The 26,970-nt window shown below is 46.0% G+C and overlaps 1 protein-coding gene across 4 annotated transcripts in view; it reads right to left on the bottom strand.

Moving 5' to 3' along the window:
* The window catches only part of LOC138267469 (mitochondrial inner membrane m-AAA protease component AFG3L1-like), a 431,197-nt gene that overhangs the window by 342,507 nt on the left and 61,720 nt on the right, over positions 1-26,970 (bottom strand). For all 4 annotated transcript variants that reach the window (XM_069216427.1, XM_069216425.1, XM_069216426.1 and 1 more), the window contains one exon: positions 23,986-24,135. In XM_069216427.1, the coding sequence (XP_069072528.1) occupies positions 23,986-24,135 (150 nt within the window). The remainder of the gene's footprint in view (positions 1-23,985; positions 24,136-26,970) is intronic.

Here is a 26,970-nt window from a genome sequence, read left to right as displayed (position 1 = left end):
CTCGACAGGCCTCACAGGTATCCTCCTTGTGCTCGGGGGACAAGCACAAGTTACAGACCAAGTGCTGATCTGTATAAGGATACTTACTGTGACATTTTGGGCAGAAACGGAACGGGGTCCGTTCCATCGGCTTCGATGTCGCACACGGTCGGGCCGACCGGGCCCCGATGGGGGATCGAAGCTACCCCAAAGTCTTCCGATGATCGGTGTCGATGTACCTAACTATCCCGATACCGAACGGAACAATACCGACGCTTTCTTCCGAGATTCTGACTAACTTTCCGAACCGAAACACGGAGCGAAAAGGAATACGTCCGAACCCGACAGCGGAAAAAAAACAATCTAAGATGGAGTCGACGCCCATGCGCAATGGAGCCGAAGAGGGAGGAGTCCTTCGGTCCCGTGACCAAAAAAGACTTCTTCGAAGAAAAACAACTTGTAATACTCCGAGCCCAACACCAGGCAGCGGACTGTGCTCAACATGTGTATCTGCAGCAACATATGCCATCGAACAGAAAGTAAATAGGTGTAGGTACTAAAGTAAATAGGTGTTTGTAGCTCTCTGGGCACAAACAGTACATGACAATGGCATAATGAGGCAGACAGTCTACCTGATTCATAGTGAGCCAGTTAATCAGGGAAAGGACTTGATGGGGAGCCACATTTTCTCTTTAACAGGCTTGGTCTGCAGATAAGAAGTAGATGGAGTCTAGTACCACTATGATTTCTATGTTTCATGAAAGGAATAAGAGCAAGGCACCACTTTGCTCCTGCTTAATAAGGAAGAGAATGCATACAAAACTGATTTGGTTCCATAGCACAACTCGAGCTGGAGCATCCAAAGCAAACTTGCATGGAGCTACCAGATCACATATGCGATCCTGGCAATGACATGCGTGTGCTGTATCCTCTGAATGGCTTGTGAAGATTGTTAGAGAAGCTGAACTTGCTGTTCTTGCTTAAGTTTGTCAGTTCAAAATCTGAATTGGTATACTTGCTCTATTACATTCAAGCAGTCCAAAATGTGACACCTCACGGATGTTACATTGCGTAATAAGTGAAGTATTTTAGAAAAAGAATCCCATGTGGAGATTGAATGCATCGCTCTTCTTTATTTTTCACAACCTTAGGTTTTCTTTAATAAAGCTTTTATTGCTGTGTTTAAATACTTTTTTTACCAAGCCCATCTCTTTATTTACATTCAGAATTAAGACAGGAGTTGTGGATTTCTAAACACCAACTGCCAAGTAAAAACAGGATTACAGCCAAATTTGTAAACGTACAAGCTGCTCGCAAAGGTTATGTTTAATTCAATCATCTTTGTGTATTTCATAATTTTATCAACAGTAAAGTGTTAATATTTAACTAAAATACAGTTAAATCTTAAGAGAAAGCTATAGATATTGTTTGTGGTTCTCTTTCGTATTACATAAATAACTAACGCTTTGTGCTAGAACTCATAGGACATGAAAGCCTGAGAAGAGGTTACTGTAAGACATATTCTGAACTAGTTCAGCTACTGAAATGGTATATGTATGAGGGAGCTGAACACTTTTTATTGGAAGAATGTTAAGTTCTTCAAGGATTCAAGAAGTTAGCACAGCAATCATTTTCAACAGGCTCTCCAGCAGTAATCAAAAGACTGAAATCAGAAAGTTATTATTCAAGGCATGTACCAGACAAGGTATCACTTGCTTTCAAGAGTCACAAGGTGAATGCTAAAGAAGGTGGTCAGGTGGTACACAAATGTAAATGATATGTTGATTAATCTCAAAATGCCTAAAGAATCAAAAATGCAAAGCACAACGTGCTGCCTTCAGATCAAATATAGCCATCTACACCTGCTGGGAAGGAAATGATCCTTGCGTGGTATACAGTTAAGGACACACTGCTCACCCAACAGAGAGCATCTGCTATTTCAGGTTCTCACCCCAGAATTGAGTTAATCTACCGTGTGCTCGAACGCCTAGGCCAGCCCTTTGACTACAGTACTGTCCTGGATTTGGAGGAGTGCAGCAAGCACGCTCTCCGTAGTTTCAAAGAAGTACTGTTTCAGTCACAGTTTCATGTGTGTAACAAGTTGGTGACAGCATAAAATAATTTTGGAAATTCTGTTATCAAAATGTTTACCTTTGTTACAGGAGTGGAGTCTTACAGGCCCACTCAGATTAAGTTTCATTGCTACAGATGAGCCCAGTTCCTTCTACAAAGATCCCGAGAGTTGTGTGACTTCTCGGTGTACTTGGCCAGCTTGACACCCAATAGTAGGACAGACCGTGGGACATCAGAGGCAAACAAACCCAGCCACCCCCATCCCCTCCCCCCCCCCCCCCACTGTGTCCCAGTAGCCCCCGTTTGATGTGCACCCAAAACAGGATCTAACAATAAGCAGAAAATGGTGTGAGATTCTACGAAGGTTAAGTTACAACTTGCTACAGAGTAACAAGTCCAACCTTTCAACTGTGAAGAATACACAGCAAAATGTCAGGTATGAGGTTGAGGGGGAGTAAGCCTTGACACCCCATTCTTAAACCTGTTGAGGGATCTATACATGGATAGAGTGTGAACCACTCTCAGAAGCGAAGACATGGCGGTCCTTGAGTGTTACATTAGAAACCACTTGGAGAAAGTGGAGGGAAATGAAGAAACTGTGATGAACTCTGGGGAGAGATCCATTATAGAAGCCCAGGGAGGGAGTGGTGTGGAGCCAAATTATCTTAACCCCTTAGCTTAGTTTTCACATAGACACACACAGTGTATTTCCCAAAATTTGCTTTCCAACAATTACCCAAGGCAGTCACCATCACAAATCTCTAGGGCAGCACTGCCACCAAGTCCAGAAGTGATTCCCTTGGGAGAGTTACGTCTACACAAGACTTTGGAAAGCTAAGGCTAAGAAAGAGGGGAAAGCCAGGAAGGATCCTGACATTAACTACCAAGGAACAAGAAAAAAGGAGGGAGAGACAGGAAGAATATGCACAAGGGATGGAAATAAGGGCCGGGAGGGAGAGGCAGAAAATGAAAGACGAGAAAGAGGATAGCTTTATAGAAAGAGCAGTCCAGGATGTCAGCTAAGTCAGCAAAATCTGGGAAAAGTGATTCCACTTCCAATTTTTCAGGAGTTTGTCACAATTCCAAAAGAGCTTGTATGGGGGTGGGGGAGATACATTTCAAAATGGATTGTGAGTTTTGAGACTACTTGTAAGGCTCAGGCTAAGGGAGCACCTATCATAAGTTGCTTCACTATGGCATGGACCACAGTTATTCGGAGAATGCCTTCTAAACAAATGGCGTAAGAGTGAACAAAAGAAGCTCTAATCGGAAGGACTTGGCTGGAAACAGCTCAGTACCCCAAAGGTTTGAGGACAGCAAGTGAATAGATGATGCGTGAAATGAGACTTGAATTCCTGGAGTTCTCAGTAACTGGAATGCGTGGGCGACGGGGATGGAGGCCAGGGATTTTCATGCCCTGGACCGGGTAATGGTTTAAGAGTAAATCATGGAGGACTGCCCTACCCTACTTAATCAACATTTGTCAGATCTGGCGGAGAGTCATTAAGAGAAACCTGTAGTGTTAGCCAATAAGTGGTTGGCTAAAATGGTCAACAAATGGGCTAGAGCATAATGTCTCAAATGCAAAAGGGAGTTAAACTTTCCACATACTAGTCCTAGATCAGAAAGTAAAGCGGAGGGCAGTTCCGAAGGAGCTGAGGGGATTTTGGTTCTATGTCAGGAAGAAGTTTTTCCAACCCAAAGTAATATGTTATTTTCAGTGTCACAAGAAGAAGCACTACAAGAGAGACTGTCAGGGTTAAAGATCCCTGTACCAGCTGCACCCATCATAGCTGCTGTGTTGATTTTGGGGGGAAGGGACCCAAGAGGGCCTAGTTGTATTCAAACCAGTTGATGCAAACAATTGGAAGAGGGACCCATAAGCTTTTGTTAGAAGGTAATATCAGTGGGAGAAATGTTCCTGTTCTTATGGATAAAGAACTATCGTTGTGACGAAGTATTTCACAACCATGGAGATTCCCTGTGGTACCAACGCACAGGCTTAGTTGCCAGCAGAGAGAACATGGAACATCAGATTGCCTGAGCTGATGTGGAAATCATTGTCAAGTCAACAATGATGGAAGTAGGGATGAACGGCAAGCAAGGTGCTAAATGTCTCTTGGACACTGATCTGATTGCCAAGAAACCTACATGGCTTGGGCAACATTCTTGTGTTGACTAGAGCACAGGCTGCATGTCAGTCCCAGAATGAGACTGAGACCAGACTATTCCAGATTTTCTGAAAGAAGGACAAGATAGTCAGCGAATCAGGGCAAACTATGAGAAAGTTGTGGCTGTGGTATCCACTGCTCCTGCTCCAGATGGAGTTAGATAACTGAAGCAGACCAGGTGCTGGAGTTTGAATCACAGGTTGAGCAGGACTGTTATCTGCTGGAGCACTCACTAGGGAGGTATTCTACAAGGGACAAATTTGAGAGCCCTATGCTTGTGGGAGTTTGGAAGGAAGCCCAGGAGAAGGTCATCAAAAGAAAGGTTAGAAAATACTATATTGGCTGGGAGGAGGACATATTGCACAGTGAACCAATAAATCCTAACCCAGGCTAGGTTGGAAACTCTGTTTTACTGGCCAGGGATACACAGAGACACAGAGATTCTATAGGATGTGTGTTACTTGCCAGCTGACTGGTAAGTTTAGAGGTAAGACTGAGACGCCCTTAGTGCTTCTCCCAGTTGCAGGCATTCAGTTTGAGCAGGTAGGAATATATACTGTTGGCCCAGTTAACTCACCCTCAGTAACAGGCAACAAGTATATTTTGCTCGTGGTGTACCATGACACCAGATATCACAAGGTGGTATATCTGAGCACATCTTCAAAAGTAGTATCTAAGGCTCTCCAGGAGTATTTCCTAATAGAGTAATCCCCAACTGGGGAATCGATTTAATCTCCTCTTACATAAGGCAGGTGGGAGCTAGCAACTGTGACATACTACTTCTCCACGGTGCACCATCAGCAAACCAATGGGTTAGTGGAGTGGTTTAAGAGAGCTCTTAAGAGTATGATAGAAACTCTACTAGAAAACTCAGGAGGAAGTGATATCTTGCTTTGCCTCTGATAAGCTCGTCAGGAGATTGCCCATTTGTGCTTCTGTTTGGCTGCCTAGTACAGGGACCACTCACATCGAGTAGAGAAGGGTCAGAAGGAACTCTCAAGTCACCTTTGAAGGAAGTGGTGTACTATATGAATGGTCTCATGAGGTTGATGGCACAATACACGAGAGAGAGTTATATTGTAAACTCAAGCATGTAAAAAGTTTTCACATTGTGCATTCTTGGCGGTGGCAAAAATATCTAGACAGAGGTCTCCTTACTGCCAAAAGATGCCCTGTGCCACCTCTCAGTTGAACTGACTTCGATGATCTGCCAGGCGCCGCCAGCTCAGTTTGTCTGACCCAGCGTTCAAAGATTCTGCCAAGTAGTTCGCAACCAGGAAAACACTCTGGTGTTCCAGCTAGCTCTATAGACAAAGTGCTTCCAGGCACAAAACCCATGAACACCCACACCCTCACACCAATTGTTGCTGTATCACATGGTGGCTGTGGTGTCCACCCTTTGATGGGCGGTATGATGGCTGTTTGCATCAGGTGAATGGCCACAATTCTAACAGGTTGATGTTGAGACAAGTGTTCTTTAAGAATGTCCATGCAGTCTTGTGGAAGATTCAGATGTCCATACTGCACTAGCTCAGGAGCCATGCTGCCAAATTCAAAGAGACGCGATTGGGATGCACCATCTGGCCTCTGAATTTCTTCAAAACATCCAGTCTGCGTGGCAGCTTGAGATGTGGATGGATGGACTGGGTGAAGGAGGTTCGTGAACCACCACTGATGTGGCCACTCTGGAGCTATGAGTATCATCTTGGCTCTCGACTGAGACAGCTTGATGAGGACTGCTGGAATTAGGGGAACTGACGGAAAAGCGTAGAGAAACATGCCAGACCAGTTAATCCATAGGGCATTCCCCAAGTCCCTGGTTAGAAGTACCTCAATGGATGTTTAGGCATGTGGTGTTTTCCGTGGTTGCGATGTCGTTGTCTAGAGCTCCCCACCGTTGGAATACATTTTGAACAACTTAAGTCATTTAGAACCCATTTGTGATTGTCCTGAAGGAATCTGATGAGAGAATCGGCTTGGGTATTTTGCACTTCGGGAAGGTGGTGGCAGTTATCGACAAGTTCCTGGCCAGAAGTCATCTCCAAATTGACTTGACTTCATGTGACAAGGACCTGGACCTCGTTCCTCCCTGCTTGTTGAGGTAGTACATGGCTGTTGTACTGTTCATCTCTACAAGCAGGGAGTTGTAGCTGAACAATGGACGGAACACTACAAGCGCCAGATGAACTGCTTGCAGTTCTAGGAGGTTGATGCAATATGTAGATTCTCTCTGGGCTACTTGCCCTGAATTTCAAGGTGTCCATGTGGGCCCCCATTCCAGAAGTGAGGCATTCGTTACAATGATTTGTGGAGGAATCTCCTAATGGAATGGTGTTCCTCGCAGGATGTTGGTTGGAGAGTACCACCATTTCAGGGACAGTTTTCCATGCTGGGACAGTTGAATCCTGTCATCCCAGCTGCCTGTCAATTGGTCCCATTGGTCGTCAAGGAACTCCTATAAAGGTCTCATATGAAGACAAGCATTTGGTGTGAGGAATATGCAGGAAGCCATCAAGCGGAGGAGGGATGATACCGTTCTCACAGTTGGATGAGACATTCTCATGAAAGCCTGAGACTTCCGAAGGATTGATAAGCGTCTCTCCTCCGAACAATACACGTTTGCTCTAAGGGTAACAATGAATGCTGCCAGGTAGTGAATTGTTTGCACTGGTACAGAGATTGATTTTGCATGGTTTATTTGAAATCCCAACCAATGTAGCAGATCGCGAGTCCAACTGTAGTGGAGTTGTGCTTCTTGGAATGTGGACGTTTTGATTAGGCAATCGTCCAGGTAGGGGTAGACAAATACTTTGTGCTTTTGCAGGTGGGCTGCCACTACTGCCATGCATTTGGAAAATGTTCTAGGTGCTGACTTTAGACCAAAAGGAAGCACTTGGTAGTGATAGTGCCCCACTACGAATCTCAAGAATTTGATGCTTCCTGCACACTAGAATATGAAAATATGCACCTTGAAGGTCAATGAAGCAAAGCCAACCTCCTTGGTGTAGTTGGGGGTAGATCTGGTGTAAAGCCAGCACCCAGAATTTTTCCTCGACAAATCTATTTGTTGGGCAGTTTGAGGTGGAGAATGGGTTCAAATTAGTTCTGGTCTTTCTTTTTGATTAGAAAATATCTGGAGTAAATCCGGTCCCTCGCTGATGAGGGAAGGGCTCTACTGCCTGCTTCTGCAATAAGACATCCACTTCTGCTTATAATTGAGGAATGTGAAAGGTTTTGGTCGAATGGAAGGTGGGTGAGCAGAAAACCTGAGAGAGTATCCATTGCAAACAATATTCAGAACCAGTGAGTCTTGAGTGATATTTTGCCACTCTGCCAAGTAATGTTGAATGCTCCCCTCTACCGGATTGGGCAACGGAAAAGGGGGAAAGAGAGGATTCATGGTTTTGTTTCTGATGGCTGCTTGCCTCCTTGTGGAGGTCCTGACTCGATCTTCCTATAGCCGAACCGGACAGCAACTACCTCCGGTGCATCCTACTAAACACCCGCTCCGCACGCAAACACGCCATCGAACTCTGGGACCGGACCTACTCGACTCCTCCACCCCGGACGTCGCCTTCCTGACGGAGACCTGGATGAATGCCTCCTCAGCCCCAGACATCGCCATAGCCATTCCGGATGGCTACAAGATCACTCACAGAGATCGCACCAATGGAACCGGAGGCAGAATCGCCATCATCCACAAGAACACCATCAGGGTTACAACCTGCACCGAAGACACCCTCAGCACAGCTGAACACCTGCACTTCCAGATCCACACCAACCCCAACACCGCCCTCAGAGGAAACCTCATCTACAGGCCCCCCCGGACCACGGCATCAGTTCTGTGACTCCATCGCCAACCTCGTCAGCAGGCACACCCTAGCCTCCACTGACTACGTCCTCCATGGCGATCTGAACTTCCACCTAGAGAATAACAACGACCCCAACTCCACCACCCTGATCGACAACCTCGCCACCCTCGGACTCAGACAACTCGTCACTGCTCTAACACACTCCGCCGACCACACGCTGGATACCGTCTTCTCCACTAGCCCCAACGTCGCCTTCAGCCACACCACCAAACTCCCAAGGACCGACCACCGCTGCGTCCACTTCACCTTCCAGAAAAGCACCACGCACCACCGCACCCAACAGATCCCCCGCCGCAACTGGAGCAAAATCAACCAGGACCAGCTGAATACCAGCCTCGCCCAAAAACCACCCAATGAACCCACCAATCCCAACCTCGCTGCCTGCAACCTCTGGCGCTGGATCGACGACTGTGCCAACACACTCACCTCGCTCAACAAACCTTCCAACAGAGCTGCCAACAAGAGAGGCAGCTAGTTCACCCCAGACCTTCAAGCCTCCAAGCAAACCTGCGGGAAACTGGAAAGAAAGTGGCTCCTCGAACAGACACCGGACAACCATGCCGCCTTCAAAGCAAGCGCCACCATCGCACCCCACCTCTGCAAAGTCATCAACATCTCCTTCAAGACCACGACCTACCCCGAAAGCTGGAAGCATGCCAAAATCAAACCCCTACTCAAGAAACCCATGGCGGACCCGAGAAACCTCAAGAACTTCCGCCCCCATCTCCCATTCCCAGCCAAGGTCATCGAGAAGATCGTCAGACAACTGACACACTACCTCGAAGAAAACGACATCCTGGACCCATCCCAGTCAGAGTTCCGCAGCAACCACAGTACCGAAACCGCCCTCGTCGCGGCCACCGACGACATCAGGGCCCTGCTCGACCACGGCGAAACCGCAGCTCTCATCCTCCTGGACCTCTCGGCTGCCTTCGACACTGTGCCACTGCATCCTATGCACACGCCTCCACAACGCAGGGATCCGAGACAAAGCCCTAGAGTGGATCACCTCCTTCCTCTCCGGCAGAACCAAGAGCATCCGCCTCCACCCTTTCCATTCCGAAGCCTCCAAGATCATCTGCGGCGTTCCCAAAGGATCATCCCTCAGCCCTACACTGTTCAACATCTACATCCCCCCGCTCGCCTACGTCGCCCGACTACACAACCTCAACATCATCTCCTACGCCGACAACACCAAACTGATCCTCTCCCTCACCAAGGACCCCCTCACCGCCAAATCCAACCTCCACAATGGAATGAAGGCTATCACCGAATGGATGAGGAACAGCAAACTGAAGTTGAACTCAGATAAGACAGAGGTCCTCATCCTCGGCACCAACCCCTCAGCCTGGGACGACTCCTGGTGGCGGACCGCTCTAGGAGCACCCCCAACACCCACCAACCAAGCACGCAACCTGGGCGTCATCCTCAATTCAACACTCTCCATGACCAAGCAAGTCTGCGCGGTCTACTCATCCTCCTTCAACACCCTCCGCATGCTCCGCAAGATCTACTGCTGGATCCCCACAGATACAAGAAGAACAGTCACCCAAAACCTCGTCAGCAGCAAACTGGACTACGGAAACGCCCTCTATGCAGGAGCCCCAGCCAAACGACTGCAACGCATACAAAACACCTCCGCACACCTGATCCTCGATGCCCACCCCCATAGCCACATCACTCCCCTTCTGAGAAACCTACACTGGCTACCCGTCAACAAAGGGATAACCTTCAAGCTCCTCACCCACTCACACAAGGCGCTCCAAAACACTGGCCCAGCCTACCTCAGACGACTCACCTTCTACACCTCGTCCCGCCAACTCCACTCAGCCGACCTCGCCCCCGTCCCCCGCATCCGAATAGCGACTACCGGAGGCAGATCCTTCTCCCACCTCGCCGCCAAGACCTGGAACAACCTTCCCCTGCCCCTACGACAGACCGAAGACCTTCAGACTTTCAGAAAACGGCTCAAGACCTGGCTATTTGAGCAGTAGCAGCACCCCAATCCCCCGAACCCCCACACCCCGCACCCTCTCAGTGCCTTGAGACCCTCACGGGTGGTAGCGCGCTTTACAAATACACTGACTGATTGATAGCCTGCCTTCTTTCATAAGGCTGGTAGGACCTCTGAAAGTGTTAGGACTGAGCACCACTCTGCTGGCGACCTTGGTACCAACAAGAGACTTGAACACTCTGTGACAAGAAGCGGCGCTGGAAAGGCCTGCAAGATCTCTTTGACTCTTTAGGTTTTTTTAAACCAACAACTTTTAAATGTTTCTAATTCTGCTTTCATCCTCGCCATTTTGTCATCTGTATGAGAACCGAAAAGGGTGGTGCCAGAGAAAGGTAAATTGAGAATCCTCGGTTGAGATTCTGGTTTCAAAGAGGTGAGACGAAGCCATGAATGTCGTCGGAGGGAAACTTTGTGGCAGTACTCATGTGCTGCTAGTAGAGAGGAGTCTGCTGCTGCGCTAATGATTTGAAACAATTAGGACTTCATTTATAATTTCTTTAAAGTCCTCTCTGGGAAGATGTTCAATAAAGTGTTGTAGTGACTCCCATAGGGCTCTGTTATAACAGCCAAACAAGGCTATGGCGCTTACTGCTAAAAAATCTTTAAAATGTGTTAAAAAGATAATAAAAACAATGTCTCTAAAACACATACAGAGATGTTAATGTCAACCATGACAAGCACAGCGTGCCAAAGCAAGTTAATTGAAGTGCACAATTTTAAAATGGGAATGGCAAGTCAAATCATCAAATTATGTGCTGTACGCATGATCTTGAAGAGTGTCATCGAAGTCACCAACCAAGGACCTAAAAAATGAGTCAACATCATCTGATGTAAAATCGAGATCTGGGCAGACAAATTGATGTTGGCGCCATGTGGCAAACTTTTTGTCCTACCCATCTGGTGACACTGTAGAAGTGGGAGCTGTGGCATGCCGTTATTTCGCAGCTACTACAACCACCGAGCCTGATGTTGGGTCAGAAAGCAGGAAGGCTGGATCTTGGTCTGGAGGTATATTTTTACTGAAGGCACAGCTTTGATGAACGATGGAGTAAAAAACAGGTCCATGGTCGGTTCCAATAGACCTGGAACTAGAGATAATAATGGACGTGATGCTGAACTTTGCTGTGCGGTTTCAAAGATGATAGATGTCGTCTGTGTTGGCGCAGGTAGAGGTTTATTTAACTTGTTTGCGCCTCTAACTAGTACTTACTGGAATGTAGACATGTCATTTACCAGGGAGATGCGTGGTGGTGGAGAATCAGAGAGAGTTGGAGAATTTCTCTCTGTACCAGGAGAGGAAGTCTCTGTGGTGTGTCCAGAACAAGACTTGGTCTAATGGCGTCAATGATGTGAGTGACTTGGAACTGTAGGCGTGTGACAAAACCACAGACAGTGCCTAGAGTGATGTCTAGAATGATGTCTTGAAGGACAACAGGACCTGGTTCTCAAAGGAGATGTTGCTGGTTCTGTTGTTGGTAGTTGAGGAGGCATTGGCTGTGGAGGAGGAGGTGTAGTAGATATTGGCGCAAGATCCCCTTGCGCCTCTCTTGATGGAGAATAGATGCAGGAATAATCCGAGTCTGGACAGCTATAGATTCACCTCCTCTTTCTGCACACTTATTGGAGGTGAGGAATCTGAATCATGATGGACTTTGATCTTCCTCTCCCCCCTCGACGTCGATCTACTTCTCGATGTCATATGACATCAATGTCTCGCCAGAGTATGTTTTGCTGACATCGACCTTGATTTAGACTGCGACTGACCGTGATGAGTCGACACTGATAAGGGCCTCGGCAGTGAGAGTGTCTCGATGTCAGGGAACTCCGAAGTCAACGCTCTTCGGTGTGACGATGGTTTCACAGGTATTGTCGGTCTTCTTCACTCATATGTCGATATGCGCAGTCTCTAACGTTGACCCACGGAGAGACTGAACAGGTCGGCGCTGCACCTCTTCTCAACGTCGACCGGGACCTATGGCGTTTTTCAAGCCTTTTTTGACTAGAGTGCCCTCAAGAGGCCAATGACAGAGCCTGGGAAAAGGGCTGTGCCTCTCCTCGCCCTGAGGTCCCACCTGTAGATTGGGTCTTCTGCTTGCGCCTCCCCTCCATACCTTGACGGCAAATCTTCTCCCTATCACGTAAGGGTGCGCCTGAAAAAGGTCTTACAAACCTTGTAGGTGTCAGGTATGTGAGCATCTGGAAGACCGAGAATACACACTTTGTGGGGTCAGTCTTGGCCTTTTTCCTCCCACAGTCGGGACACTCATCAAAAAGATGGCATTTTTTATAATGAAAACTACAGATGGAAATGGCAGAAAAAGGTGGGGGAAAACCAAAAACGTTGAATGAAAGTTGTCACTGAAATTCAGATGAATTTTTCTGAGAGAAAAAAAAAAAAATGGTTGAGTTCAATGTTCCAGGATCCTGTCAGCAGGAGCTGGATAAAAGAACTGAAGCAACTGCTACCAGCTGTGCATGATGGGATTCTAGTGGTCTCTGAGTTCTTAAAAGGTACACTCTTTTTTTAGCCATATAATGGCAGCCTATAGGGCTACTCTGTTGTTCCCTCTTTTATCTCTATCATGCAAAAGGGGTTTGTGAGGGGGGTTCATTCTGTTAACAAAATATTCTCAAATTATAACGTGCTGGCCATTGTCCTTATTTTAAAATGGAGAGTTCAGCCAGCGTAGCCTATGTAAACAGGCTGCATTATCTGTCAAATTCTCAAGTGACATTGCAGGCCTTCCTGGAGAAAGGCGAAAACTTCCACTTATGATATTTTGAAAAAGTGCTCAAAGGTCCCTGTACGTGGGCAGTACTATTCAGTGCTTATGACTATACATAGAAATTCCCTACAAGATAATGGAACTTTCTTCTGTACTATCGGGGCAGTGCTGATGTTGCAAGGACTAGCATGGACTATGAAGCAGGATTGAAAGTTGGCTCCAGCATCAGAGCACAACCAGAGGTGGGTTTGCAACATGGCCTCTGTATAGGTCTCAATCTGTTGCGACATCGCCAATGACCCCAAAAACTCAGGATATACTGGGATAAGTTAAGAGATCAGCTCCTAAGAAGGTGACAGAGAGCATCACCACAGGGCACCCTGATGCCTGCAACTTCTCAGCCTGAGACTGGCAGGACTGGAATAAATCCTGATTGGCCTTCTTGTACTGCGACTTACAGAAGATTTGGACGAGGACATGTCGCGGAAACAACTTCAAGAGTGAGAATGGGTCCACGCCCTCGTCTCTGAGCAGGACCTCCGAGATTTCTTTCAGTGTTTAGTGAAGTAAGGCTTCACGTTCCCAGATTGCCTTCTGATTCATAATGGCACTGGACTTTCTAATTGTGTGCCTAACCCAAACACAAGTGACACACCTCATGGGGATTTATCACAGACATTCGTTTGCGGCAGTCCCTACAAGGCTTAAACCCTGGAGTTTCCTTGCACTTTGGAAAAAATAATTTTGTAATTACAAAAGATCTCATTAAATAACAAGGAAAAGTTGGAAGTGAGCTACAGATGAGGCTGGGTCTGTTGTTTCTTCTGTGTTGGAACAAAGTTAAATCAAAGTGGCAAGGCGCCACCTATCAATGAGCACAAACTATGCTGTTTATATATTCCAGATTCAGTCGGACGCTGGGCATATTTACAAGGTGAAGAATCTGCATTTCGAAGTATCCATCAGAATTAAAGAGACGAAAGAGAGATACAAATTTATTGCACAAGAGAACATTTACACCCCAAATACAGACCAACCATTTTTTCTTAATGAGGTGTCTGAGCAAATGGTCAATATTCGCTAACTTAATTTTATCACAGATACACACCTGGATAGGACATATTCGCCCCCTTCACAAAGACAGTGATCAGAATAGCTGAGCCCCTGGATGGGTGGCTTTGACAATGGGATTAAATAGACACCCCGTAACATAAGGAATTATTCCTTTCAATTTGGAACACATGAACTACTTGTACAAGATAGATCTGAATGCTTCAGCCAGGTATGTTCAGAAGCAATACACTCTGAATATTTGACTAAAACTCGTTGAAACTATAACCCACTGGCTATAACAGTGAGATGGGGTGGAGCAAGGACAGAAATACTAGCCTGTACATTCCAAACTCCAAGACACATGAACAGGGGAGACAATGCAGAATTATACAGAAGCAAATCTTAAAGGTCAATGGACAGTGAAGGAGGAAATAAAAGACATGGCAAGTGCCCGATTCCGAGGACCTACCTAAACAATTCTAAGAGACATAAATGGACCTATTGCTCAAGTATATAATGGCAGAAATGTATCACATTGCAAACACAGAACACAGTTTCCCCTCCAACTACTAAAGAGGCCATCAGGGTGCCACTTTAAAAACTGGGAAATGATGCCACAGAACCAGCATCCTACAGGCTTCTTTTTTCAATATTCAGCAATGAATATAAAGTGTTAAATAAAATATTGGCAGCCAGGCTCTTTTACAACACATAGGCCTAGCACCAGGGGCAGGATTTAAAACTTCTGTACATAAATCCAACTGCCAGAATTAGGACAGGTGAAATAATGTCAAGGGCTTATCAAGTGGGCAAGGGAACAAGACAAGGATGCCCATTTTAATTTCTGTTGTTTGCTTTAGCAGTGGAGGCACTGCTATGCTTATTCAAACAAGGGGGCCTTTTAGAGGATTTACTTCCGGAGGTGTAGCATACCATACCTCATTGTACACTGATGACACACTACTGTACCTATATGATAACCTCCAGGGAACAGAGGGCGCAATAAGGGCACTAAATAAGTCTGGTGAAGGTTCAGGACAGAGAGTAAAAATAAGCCAGTTCAGCATGTATCCAGTGAACCAAGAACCTGCAGATGATCAACTCATTGACAACTCATAGGTGATATATAGAGGAGTCCAAATAAATAGAAAATAAAAAAGGTTTTATGAGAGAGAAATATCAAACTGGCAATAACAGCTATGAGAAGTGTAGCATTGTAATGGACACTGCCATTTTCAGTGGCAGGAGAAATTGCCATACAAAAAGAAATGCTGTCCCTACCCCAGTTGCTATATAATTTCACAACCCTTCAGATGAGGACCCCAATGAACATTTCAGAAAAATCGATGCTATATTACTAGAAAGTATTCAGAGAGCAGGCGTACAGAAACTTGTGCAAACAAAAGAACAACTCCTAGAGCAGGAAGAAGGAATGACAGCTCCAGACTTTGAATTATACTATTTAGCAAAAGAAAAGCAGTGGCCCACGAGATGGGTAAATGAGAGTCTCTAGGCTCAGGGGAATGGCATAACTACTATGCTTACACACTAGACTATATTATTATTGATATTACTGAAACCTAGAGAGGGGAAAGACGAGGAAGACAAATTGGTCACAGTTTTTTGTTACTGTTTAGTAATGGGATTAGCAAACCACCAGAGCATCAGGAATTGAAAATAATTTGTACCACCTAAAGTAAGAATACATCAATGGTAATGTATAAGGCACTGCTGAGCCACACCAAATGTTCACTTGACATACTGAGGAAACATGTGCAGCCAACAAATAAACCCAATAGCGAGGAAGACCGGGAAGAGTCCTAAGAGGTGTCCTAAAAATCTCTAGAATGCCGGTTTCCATCTAAAACATCTTTTATCATATACATGGCATATATTTTATGCCTAAGAAAATCAACAAGACCTACCTGGATTCACAACCTAAAAACCCTGGGTGTAACAAACCTGACACTGGATTCTATCACATGGTATGAGGATGCCCTGAATTTGTCGAGTGCTGGGGAGCTGTGGTAGAACTGATAAACATAGCATCGCTAATACAAAAAAACTCCAGAGGTGTGCATGCTAGAAATACATACCAGACAGAAGACCCAAAAAGTAAGGAACCGATTCACTGACCTAGCCGCAGTATTAATAAAAAGACCAGATAGCAATGAGCTGGAAAAGACCTTAAAAAGGTCCCAATTGAAACATATGGTACGGTGAAATATTGAAAACCACCAAGTCTGAAGGTGCCCTTCTCCACAGAAAGGTGAAAAGAGGGAAAAGGATAGGAGATTTTACTAGGGTTGAGATCCTAGCATCCCTAACGCAGGTACACAAGGAAACACACCTCAGTAGCACGCACAGGAAATTACAATTATGGAACAACGGATGAAAGGAATACACAGCATGGAGGCACAAACACATTAATAAATTAATAGACTGTGTTTAGATATTAAGAGTGAGCCTCGCAATACCAGAAATTGTGAAGCACGTCACTCCACTTACTATAGAATACTGTAAGAAGAAACGTTGGCTACTAGAATAAATGTAACAGTACTCCGAATTGTACTATGCAGAAGAATAAAAATAGTTTTCCAGAAAAAAATAAGTGTACTCAGAGGGGTGTTCCTTGTGAACTGGCTAAAGCCTTACCTCCAAAGGGATCACATAGTAATCATCATGACTATGGCAGAGGAAGACACTGAGAATATTTCTGACATGCTGCATAGTGACATAGGAGATGGTTCAATGGAAGGGTGACAATTTGTCCCTAAGAAGACCTCTGAGCAGCAGAGAATGTAGAGAGTATTTGGGACAGTTTCCAGACCTATTCTCACTGACCCTACTGTTGAAAACGGTCTGTGTGATTGAAACAGGAGATAGTCATGTTGCCAAGAGCAAGAATTAACGCATTTCTGACTGTGTCCAGAAATGCAACAAGGCAAAGGTAGCTAAGATGTTAGACTTGGTGCCAATTGAGAGTTTTCAGGATTCCTTAGGCCAGTCCAGTAGTACTGAATCCCAAGCAAAGTCCCACAGACTCTTTTCTGAGGGCGACTGAGTATTCAACAAATTCTCCAAGATAGGAGCAAATCCAATCCCCAGAAATGATAAGCTTGAGGACCGATTGCAAAGTACTTCTATCGGACTAGAGGTTACTGGATGATTGCTTAAACGTCTGATGCCAAGGAGAAGACTATGGTGGTCATTATGACCCGGCGTTTTCACCGCCAGCAGGCTGGCAGTGAAGACCATTACATTATGAGTGTAGTGGGTTGGCCTCTGCCATCCCGCCACATGTCCACTCATACCGACATGGCGGTCGGACATGCTGGGCCGGAGATCAACATCTCCAACCCAGCGGTCCACAGAAGACTGCGGCGGTATTAGGAGCCGCCTTTCCACCAGGGTTTCAGCTGCGTTAGTACCGCCACGAAAACTCTGGTGGAAAGGCTACCGGTGACAGGGAATTTCTTCCCTGTCACCGGTAGATGACTTCCTCTCCAGGTACAGCGCACCCCTCCCTGCATACACTCACACGCACCATGCATACACTCATTCACCTACAATTACATACACGCATTCACTCACACGCATCCATACTTGCATTCAACCACGCATGCACACACCCATCCATACATGCATGCATACACACCCCCATCCATAAACGCTTACACACCCCCATCCATAAACGCATACACACCCCCATCCATAAACGCATACACACCCCCATCCATAAACGCATACACACCCCCATCCATAAACGCATACACACCCCCATCCATAAACGCATACACACACACATCCATAAACGCATACACACACCCATCCATACACACACCCATACAAACAAGCATACACACACGCAAACATGCAGACACACACAAACACGTACACACAAACACACATGCAGACAAACCTGCAGACTAACACCCATTTACAAACGCAACACGCCCCACCCTCCCACCCCCTCACCTGTCGGACGATCGACTTGCCTGGTCCGGGGAGGAGGTAGTCCGGCAGGTAATGGGCACTTCCACCTCTGGCAGCACCCCGCCATCAGGACACCCCCACACCATATTACTGCACATAATATGGGAGCGGTGTCCTCCTGGTGGGGCGGGCCGGTGGTGGAACCGCCAATGCGCCTCTGCCCGCCAGCACAATTACTGTTGGATTTCCGCCCAAAAGTGTGTCGGAAATCCAGCAGTACCCGTAATATGGTGGGTGGAAGACCGCCAGCACTGGTGGTCTTCTGGTGCCTGCGGCTTTGGCGGTGTTCAAGGAAGACTGCCAAAGTCAAAATGAGGGCCTATATTTTTAAAGCCAGAGGCATTATTTTGGTTTAAGGTAATGTCCTTTGGGCTAAAAAACTATCCTGCCAATTTGCACCGCCTCGTGAATGACATTTTCTGAGGGCTAAAAAAGTTCAGTGAGGCCTACCTGGTTGCTATTGCAGTGTTTAGCAACGGGAGAACAACTGGAGGCACCAAGAAATGGTGTTGGTCTGGATACAGAAAATGAAACTGCCCATCAAGCTAACCAAGTGCAAAGTGTGGCAGTCTATTGTAGTCTAGTTTGGGCATCAGGTGAGTGAGGTAAATATCCACCCAGTGGATGCTAAGATTCAGGCTGTCCTATCGTAGACGTGCCCACTACCAGGAATGAAGTCAGAGTAAGACTCACCTGTTATTCCAGGAACTTCGAAGCTAAGTATGGGATGGTAGTGACCCCTTTGAGAGCTTTGGCATCCAAGAAGCAGGCCAAGAAGGTGATCTGGATTAAGGAGTGCCACAAAGCTTCAGAGGAACTGAAGACAGCACTAAGCAATGCAACTATACATATGGACCATGAATACAGTCATTCCTTCATTGTGCAGACAGATGCTTCAGTTAAAGTAACTGGAACGGTTGTGGCTCAACTTGAGGGCATCTGGTGGCCTTTATTATTCATAGGTTACTACCCAGGGAGCAGAAATTAGCTGGCGTTTGAGGACTGCTTTGGCATAATTTGAGCTTTTAGAAAGTTCTGTTTGGTACCAAGTTTGTGGTACAATCAGATCACGGGCACAGGTGGATGGCAATGAAGGGTGGAACTTTGAAGTTGCGAAGGTGGTTTATTTTACTGCAAGGCCTAGATCTCACAGCAGGGAATACAACTAGAATAACCATGTGAATACACATGGTCGTTCCGTGGACTTTGCTGATCTAATTTAAAGGGTGGTGTAAGGTTCCTGGTAGCCTGATCTGGGAGGGGCGGGGCGGGCATCTGCTGGGAGAGGAATTTCCCCTGCATTATGCACAGTCATACCCCTTATCCCCTGTGCCCTACTGTGAGTATCTGTATTCCGTCTTTTTTTTGGCCCTAGTCTCATGCTAATCTAGGGTTTCCAAAGCCTACCCTTTGGACTGGGATGTGGCCCGAGCGCTTGACAGGGGAGAAATTAACTCAAGCATACCATTCATCACTGTGCGGTTTCTGCATTTCTCACCCTTTGATAAGTCTCAGATTCTGGACCTGGAGAGGCGATAATGCATGCTTTCTATAGCGGCAGAAGACTACTGTCACTGTTGCAGCTTCATGCATGTCGCCAGTGGTGACACACATGTAAAAGGGCTGGTCAGACTAGGATTTTCAAACACAGCAGTGTCACAGGAGTGGAGGCCTACTGGACCACTATATATATTTAAAGTTCTGCTGCTACAGGATGAGCCTAGATCCTGGTGCTAAGATCCTGAGAGCCTGGGTATTTGTGTGTTGCAAATAGTCTGAGTGTTACTCACACAACTGACTGCCTGAGTGAACCAGAGTGGCATGGGACTGCAGGTTCCATCTTGAAAACCCCTGCCCTATTCATGTGAACAGGAAGACAGTAGAAATGTATTGCTGACATTCCTGAGACGGCAGGGAGGAAACTTAGACAGGGAAGAGGGGTAAGAAGAGACTGATTTCCCCTTAGAAATGCAAACAGGTTTTTCTGATTCACAGACTGCTAATTAGTCTACCTGATACTGCCATTTGGTGGACAGGAGGGTTTAAGGGTAGGACTGCAGTCGCTGTTGTCATACTGTGAAAGGTCCTTTAGAAGTGAGTCAGCCTTTTGTCTCTCACAGATCAATGTTGTGAGCATTCTGCACCCGACTAAAAACCGCAACTGTTTGTGCCTCTGTTGTGGCTGCTTTGAGAAGCATTCCTTTGGAAAAATACAGAATCTCTAAGCCAGCCTGAGGAGAGCAATGCAAGGAGAACGGACCCAAACCGGTTCCGTGAGTGCACAAAAAAATACACATCCGGTGTGCCCTCCCTGTATAAAAGTGGGAACTGTTGACCAACAAATTGTTGCAGTTTCAAGTTCTCTTTGACACAAGGTAAGGGTGCTTCAAAGAGCACTGGAACTGTTGACCAACTATCTGTTGCTGTCCCAAGTTCCCTCTGACACACGGTGGGTGGGGGGGGGGGGGTATAACTACAGCTGGTGTCTAATTAATAGCCGGCTTCCCAGAGGTGAGGACTCCGATCAAGAGGAACAGCTGTTTCCCTTTCCTTGAACACCAAGAGAGTCTGGAAAAAAGGAAGAATAAGAAATTCATTTCTGCAGAAGGAGCGGACAATTAGTGTGGACAAGAACAGTAGACCTTTGCTGCTGTGGTCCATCCAACAGATTCTCATGAAGAGTGTGACTGGCATTTCCCTTGCTCAGAGCCGATTACCAACGCTGAAGCGGAGGATTTGGGGCACTGCTGAAGTGCATCAGAGTGAACATTCCCACCAACCATGCTATCACAGCAGCTGCTCTTGCCAGAGGTTGCTCAAGCAAGCTGCAATACTACTGAAGAAGGATCCTGTGAAGCTCTGGCACTTGTTTCAAGTGCCTGAATGACTAATATTGCAGTCACTGCACTTGCCAATTGTGTGGATTGTGCTGCTCAAGGTAAAGCTATTACTCGGAGGCACTTGTGAACATGTGCCAAGCTCAAAAAGCTATCCTATAAAGGCACTTGATGAGACTTACCCACTGCTGCTCCATAGCAGCTTCAAGCAAAGAGGATAGCATCAATGTCTCACAGCTGAACCAAAGACTCACTCAGTACAAAGGAGCTGAACCAAGGTCTCACTTAGTCCAGCTGAGGGAGGCCTGACTACAACTGGATTCCCCCCCCCCCCTCCAAGGTCATGGACACTGTGCATTCAGAAGACGATCTCTGCCTGAACACAGCCATCCTTCACCACTGTCTCCAGAACACATCTGCGTGGCCTGTGTTTGCCCATCAGGAGCACAGCAGCTGCCTCACCCAAACGAGGTCAGCACACCTCCCCCCTCATTAAGGAAGGAATCTGTACTGAAGTGAGGGAATTCCACAAGAGTCCGACCGTGGAACAAAACGAAGATCGAGAGACAGAGTGCTTGCTATTCATGCTTAAAAGGGGAAGCGCTGCACCAGCAATGCGATCCACACCACAGGTACCTTATAAGAAGCAAGGTCGAGGCAACAGAGAGAGATCTCCATCTGAAACTAATAGCCTGTCTTTCGTACCGTGGGTAGACGACACATTCTGTGATAGTAAAACTCAGTTGTACACACACTAAGCAATAAAGTTATTTTCTTTAGAAAAGATAAGCACTGGGCAGGAAAATAATAATTATTACTCTATTGGGTGTCTGTTAAGTGTAGCCCCACACAAACCTCTCCGAGAAGCTTGTGACTACTTGTCATCAATACCACTAAGAGTCAAGTGTTGAACAGGTTGTACCTCACCAGTTAGGCGGGCCATGGTAGGATGGACTCAGAGACATCAGACACAAATGATCCCAGCTCCCAGTAGCCCCCGAGTACCATGTGGCTCACCAAACTCGGTTGGACAAAAGCCAACCCAATATCTCATAAAATTGAATTAAGTTTGTGCCTTCAAGATTAAATAAGGCTGTTATCCCAACCAATCTTACAATACAATTAGCAGACAAACACTAGAGAAGACACAACGTTAATCCTAACAGTTGGTCATAACAGTGTGCCCCCTTACATGGAGTTGTTTATAGCTACACAGATAAAGCCTTAAGCTGTACATACAAAAATACTGATGTCTTGCACAGAAATGTTAAAAGGTAACTATAGATGATGGACCCAACACCTCACTAACACGAGGGATGTGTTGAGAAGACAATAATGCATTGCAGGCATTTGATTTTTGCAATAAGATCAGGTATGTCATTAGCATATTGGTCTTAGGCACAGAACGGAATAAAACTAAATATAGAAGTTGGTTTATCACAAATTAAAATGTAAATTACAAATTAAATTTAGGAGACATCTCAATGGGTTTCCTGGACCAATTTACAGATCCAAAAAGAACATCCAAGTTTTAATCTATATCAGAAAAGAGTATATCTTGAGTAGCATCTTCAGTAATCAACAAGTTACAGAAAAAATGACTGAGATAACAAGGTGAGTTTAAATTTGTGGTTATGGTAACAAGGTACTGAACTCAACACTGGTGAAAGCAGAGGGCAGAATGTTTGCCATACCAAGACATCCTTGATGTGTGATACACATTGGAAGACTTTGGAGGCCTGTTCCACAGCACTGGGCTCCATAAGACTTGTGCTGTAGAGAATCCTCAATAAACCTTGGATGACCAGGTATTCCACATAAGCGACCTACCTCCTGTTAAGATTGTCAAATATCACCACACGTCTGCAAACGATCAGCATCTCAACACCTTTTACGCACAGTACCATAAAGTTGTCTCTGCATCTTGGCAATTACAAACACTAGATATTGCTAATCAAGCCTGTGACCACTGACCCGTGCCAATTGGGTGTTTAGCCATTCATGCAACTCCAAGCAACTGCAAGTAGCCTGGTAACTTACATACAGGCTTCCAGGTCTTCCTATACTGGACACAGTAACTCTGGATCCAGAAACAACTACTACAGTCTCACTCTGTGCAGATCCACGCCCAGTAAAATCAAAGACAGGGTTGTGAACATAGGCCCAGCTATCTAATGCACTTTTTTTTCACCATAGGGGAAAAAAGATAATATTGTCTCCCCCCAACCCCTCCTCAAGGACTGGCCTGCCATGGTGTGATCTGCAAGCCCTCCCCACCCCCTGCCCCCACTCCTTGCAACCCCCAACAAAGCTTCCTCTGATGTTGCCATATTCTACTCGTCCCATTCGGGAAAATGATATGCAGAAAAATTTGACAGGTACATTACTCCCCACTCTGGATGGAATACCTTGTGACACTCATTATTTGGTGTACAGATGCCAGCCAGAGTTAGAGATTCTTCCCCCTTGGTATAATTGCACTTAACAACAGGTAATTTGTAATGCAGTCTTAGTGCTGGTGTGATCTCTGGGTAAATTAAGGAGCCTTCAGAGATCCTGCCACAAACCAGTATTGCTCTATTGCCTCATATGTTGCTGATAACAAGTGCTTTTACATTCCGCTGCAGTCTCAGTCCCTGACTGAGCTTTCTACGTTGAGCCGACAAAAAAAAAAAAAAAAAAAAAGGGAGGGAGTGCATTGTGGGCAACACGGCTAGCTTCAAATCCCTCATAAGGCGGTCTATAAGTTAAGTTAAGAAATCTTATAATGCTTTTATTGCTCTGATAAGCTAGACTCTTACAAGAGTTGTGGGTGTGGTTTAGAGACCCTTCTTTCATACAGAATGTACATGTAGGATATGTTTGACTTTCATACAGGTGTTTTCATCTTGTTCTGCTTGCTGAGACAATGCAATATGGAGGTGAGCTTTCCTTTAACAAAGAAAACAGAGAATCACAGTACAGATACCACTGCACATGCACAAGGCATCCCAGGTCTAGAGTGCATAATCCCAGCTCAGTAACTGGAAATATTCCAAACAGAAGCACAAACCACCTATGTGAAAAGCTATATTTTCAGGTCACAGGTTTTTAGCCTATGTTAGAAGAAGCACAGTAGATCCTTGTCAACAGAAATGAAAGTAGCAGGTAGCCTAGAGTTCTATATTTTAATTAAAATGGAAACCGTCAATTTTTGTACTTTATGCACTACTTGATACATTTCCTTACACTCCAAAACACATAAAGCCAATAGCTCTCTCTCACCAGTCCTCGGGCCAGGTAGTAATGTACAAAATCCTTCCAGGTGATCTCTTTGCCATTGTCTCGGAAGTATAAATAGAGAAATCCTGATGTAAACCCTGCAACCAACACTGCCAAGTATCTGAAATCTTTGTCATCCCACGGGAACTCTCCCTGAAAGAGAAATGGAACAATATACTAGTTGAAATTATCAAAGATGGATGTATCATTCGTATATAATCAGAGACATCATATGTAATATGTTTCAAACTTAGGAGCTGTAGAAACAGCCACTACTTTTGCTCACCATCTCAGTGATCATTCGCAACTGAATGTATAACTGGTACCTATACGCTAGATAGGTGCTACCTAGCCAGGGCTTGATTGGCAATTTTGCAGCTCTGACATGTCTCCAGGTAGGGTGCAGAGTTTGGGCAGCTTTCAGACCAGGAAGGGCTGCCATGGCCCACCAACACCCCTTACCCAACCACCTCTAAAGCCTCATCTAATCGCACCTTCTGTTGTATGAGGGATTGGTTTAAACATTTTGGCCAGGGTCGACTTTGGTTTCTAGTTCAGTCCTGTACCTAAGGCACAACCAAGCTGTGCTACTTTTTTTTTTAGTTCACACACTAATGCAATGGAGCAATGCAAATAATAATGAATTCTGTTCCTGCTTAATTACAACATGTTAGATCTTCCTGTGGAGATGTTTCAACAGTCCTTTTATTGTGTATCTAGAAATGACTGTATGCAAATTATTGGAACATGTGAAGCTAACAAAATAGCCATGACCTATGATAGAAAGCTTCCTACGTATAGTGCCTACGCTTTACTGGACAGAGTATGAAGTGGCGAAATAATCTGCCAATGCATTCCTAAAAAAAAAATAAAAAAAAGGGCTATACACTATCTTTGTAGGTAAAGGAAGAATGTTATGTAGTGCACCTACGTGTCCTTCTGCACTGTTGTATACTGTATATAAAATGTCTCCTTTTTGATGGAGACCAAAGCTATATAATTCTGTTATCCTGTAGTCATCTATTAGAAAAACAGCAGTGTGTGTGTGTGTGTGTGTGTGTGTGTGTGTGTGTGTGTGTGTGTGTGTGTGTGTGTGTGTGTGTGTGTGTGTGTGTGTGTGTGTGTGTGTGTGTGTGTGTGTGTGTGTGTGTGTGTGTGTGTGTGTGTGTGTGTGTGTGTGTGTGTGTGTGTGTGTGTGTGTGTGTGTGTGTGTGTGTATATATGTATATATATGTATATATATAGAGACACACACACACAGGATCACAAGAAAACAACAGCCAGCCAGGGCAAAAATCTGGATCCCAAAGGATACAAAGAGCCACAAGAAAATGTAATATCCAAGAAAGAAGTGACTCAAACAGATGATCTCACTAAAGAACACCGGAGGCCAGAGGAGATAATGAGAATAACAAGGAGGAGTCACTGGCCAGCCCCTAAGGTGTCCTGAGCTGAGGTGACTCTGACTTTTAGAAATCCTCCATCTTGCAGATGGAGTATTCCCCCAATAGGGATAGGAATGTGACCCCCCCCCTCCCCTTGGGAGGAGGCACAAAGAGGGTGTACCCACCCTCAGGGCTAGTAGCCATTGGCTACTAACCCCCCCAGACCTAAACACGCCCTTAAATTTAGTATTTAAGGGCTCCCCTGAACCTAGGAACTCAGATTCCTGCAACCTAAGAAGAAGAGGACTGCTAAGCTGAAAAACCCTGCAGAGAAGATGGAGACACCAACTGCTTTGGCCCCAGCTCTACCGGCCTGTCTCCCCCCTTCTAAAGACACTGCTCCAGCGACGCTTTCCATAGGGACCGGCGACCTCTGAATCCTCAGAGGACTGGCCTGCTCTAGAAGGACCAAGAACTCCTGAGGACAACGGCTCTGTTCACCCAAGACTGCAACTTTGTTACAAAGGAGCAACTTTAAAACAACTTGCGTTTCCCGCCGGAAGCGTGAGACTTGCTACTCTGCACCGACGCCCCCGGCTCGACTTGTGGAGAACAAACACTTCAGGGAGGACTCCCCGGCGACTGCGAGACCGTGAGTAGCCAGGGTTGCCCCCCCTGAGCCCCCACAGCGACGCCTGCAGAGGGAATCCCGAGGCTTCCCCTGACCGCGACTGCCTGCTCCTCAGATCCCGACGCTTGGTAAAGACTCTGCACCCACAGCCCCCAGGACCTGAAGGATCCGAACTCCAGTGCAGGAGTGACCCCCAGGAGGCCCTCTCCCTTGCCCAGGTGGCGGCTACCCCGAGGAGCCCCCCCCCTTGCCTGCATCGCTGAAGAGACCCCTTCGTCTCCCATTGATTCCTGTTACAAACCTGACGCTTGTTTGCACACTGCACCCGGCCGCCCCCGCGCTGCTGAGGGTGTACTTTCTGTGTGGACTTGTGTCCCCCCCCGGTGCCCTACAAAAAACCCCTGGTCTGCCCTCCTAAGACACGGGTACTTACCTACTGGCAGACTGGAACCAGGCACCCCCTTTTCCATTGAAGCCTATGCGTTTTGGGCACCACTTTGACCTCTGCACCTGACCGGCCCTGAGCTGCTGGTGTGGTAACTTTGGGGTTGCTCTGAACCCCCAATGGTGGGCAACTTGGACCCAAACTTGAACCCTGTAGGTGGTTTACTTACCTGCAAAAACTAACAAACTCTTACTCCCCCGTAGGAACTGTGAAAATTGCACTGTCTAGTTTTAAAATAGCTATATGTGATTTATGTGAAAACTGTACAGGGAGTGCAGAATTATTAGGCAAATGAGTATTTTGACCACATCATCCTCTTTATGCATGTTGTCTTACTCCAAGCTGTATAGGATCGAAAGCCTACTACCAATTACGCATATTAGGTGATGTGCATCTCTGTAATGAGAAGGGGTGTGGTCTAATGACATCAATACCCTATATCAGGTGTGCATAATTATTAGGCAACTTCCTTTCCTTTGGCAAAATGGGTCAAAAGAAGGACTTGACAGGCTCAGAAAAGTCAAAAA

Source organism: Pleurodeles waltl, chromosome 12 (assembly GCF_031143425.1).
Source record: "Pleurodeles waltl isolate 20211129_DDA chromosome 12, aPleWal1.hap1.20221129, whole genome shotgun sequence".
In the NCBI taxonomy this organism is placed as follows: domain Eukaryota; kingdom Metazoa; phylum Chordata; class Amphibia; order Caudata; family Salamandridae; genus Pleurodeles; species Pleurodeles waltl.
Note: the sequence above shows the minus strand (reverse complement) of the source record. Positions and strands in the feature narration are given on the sequence as shown.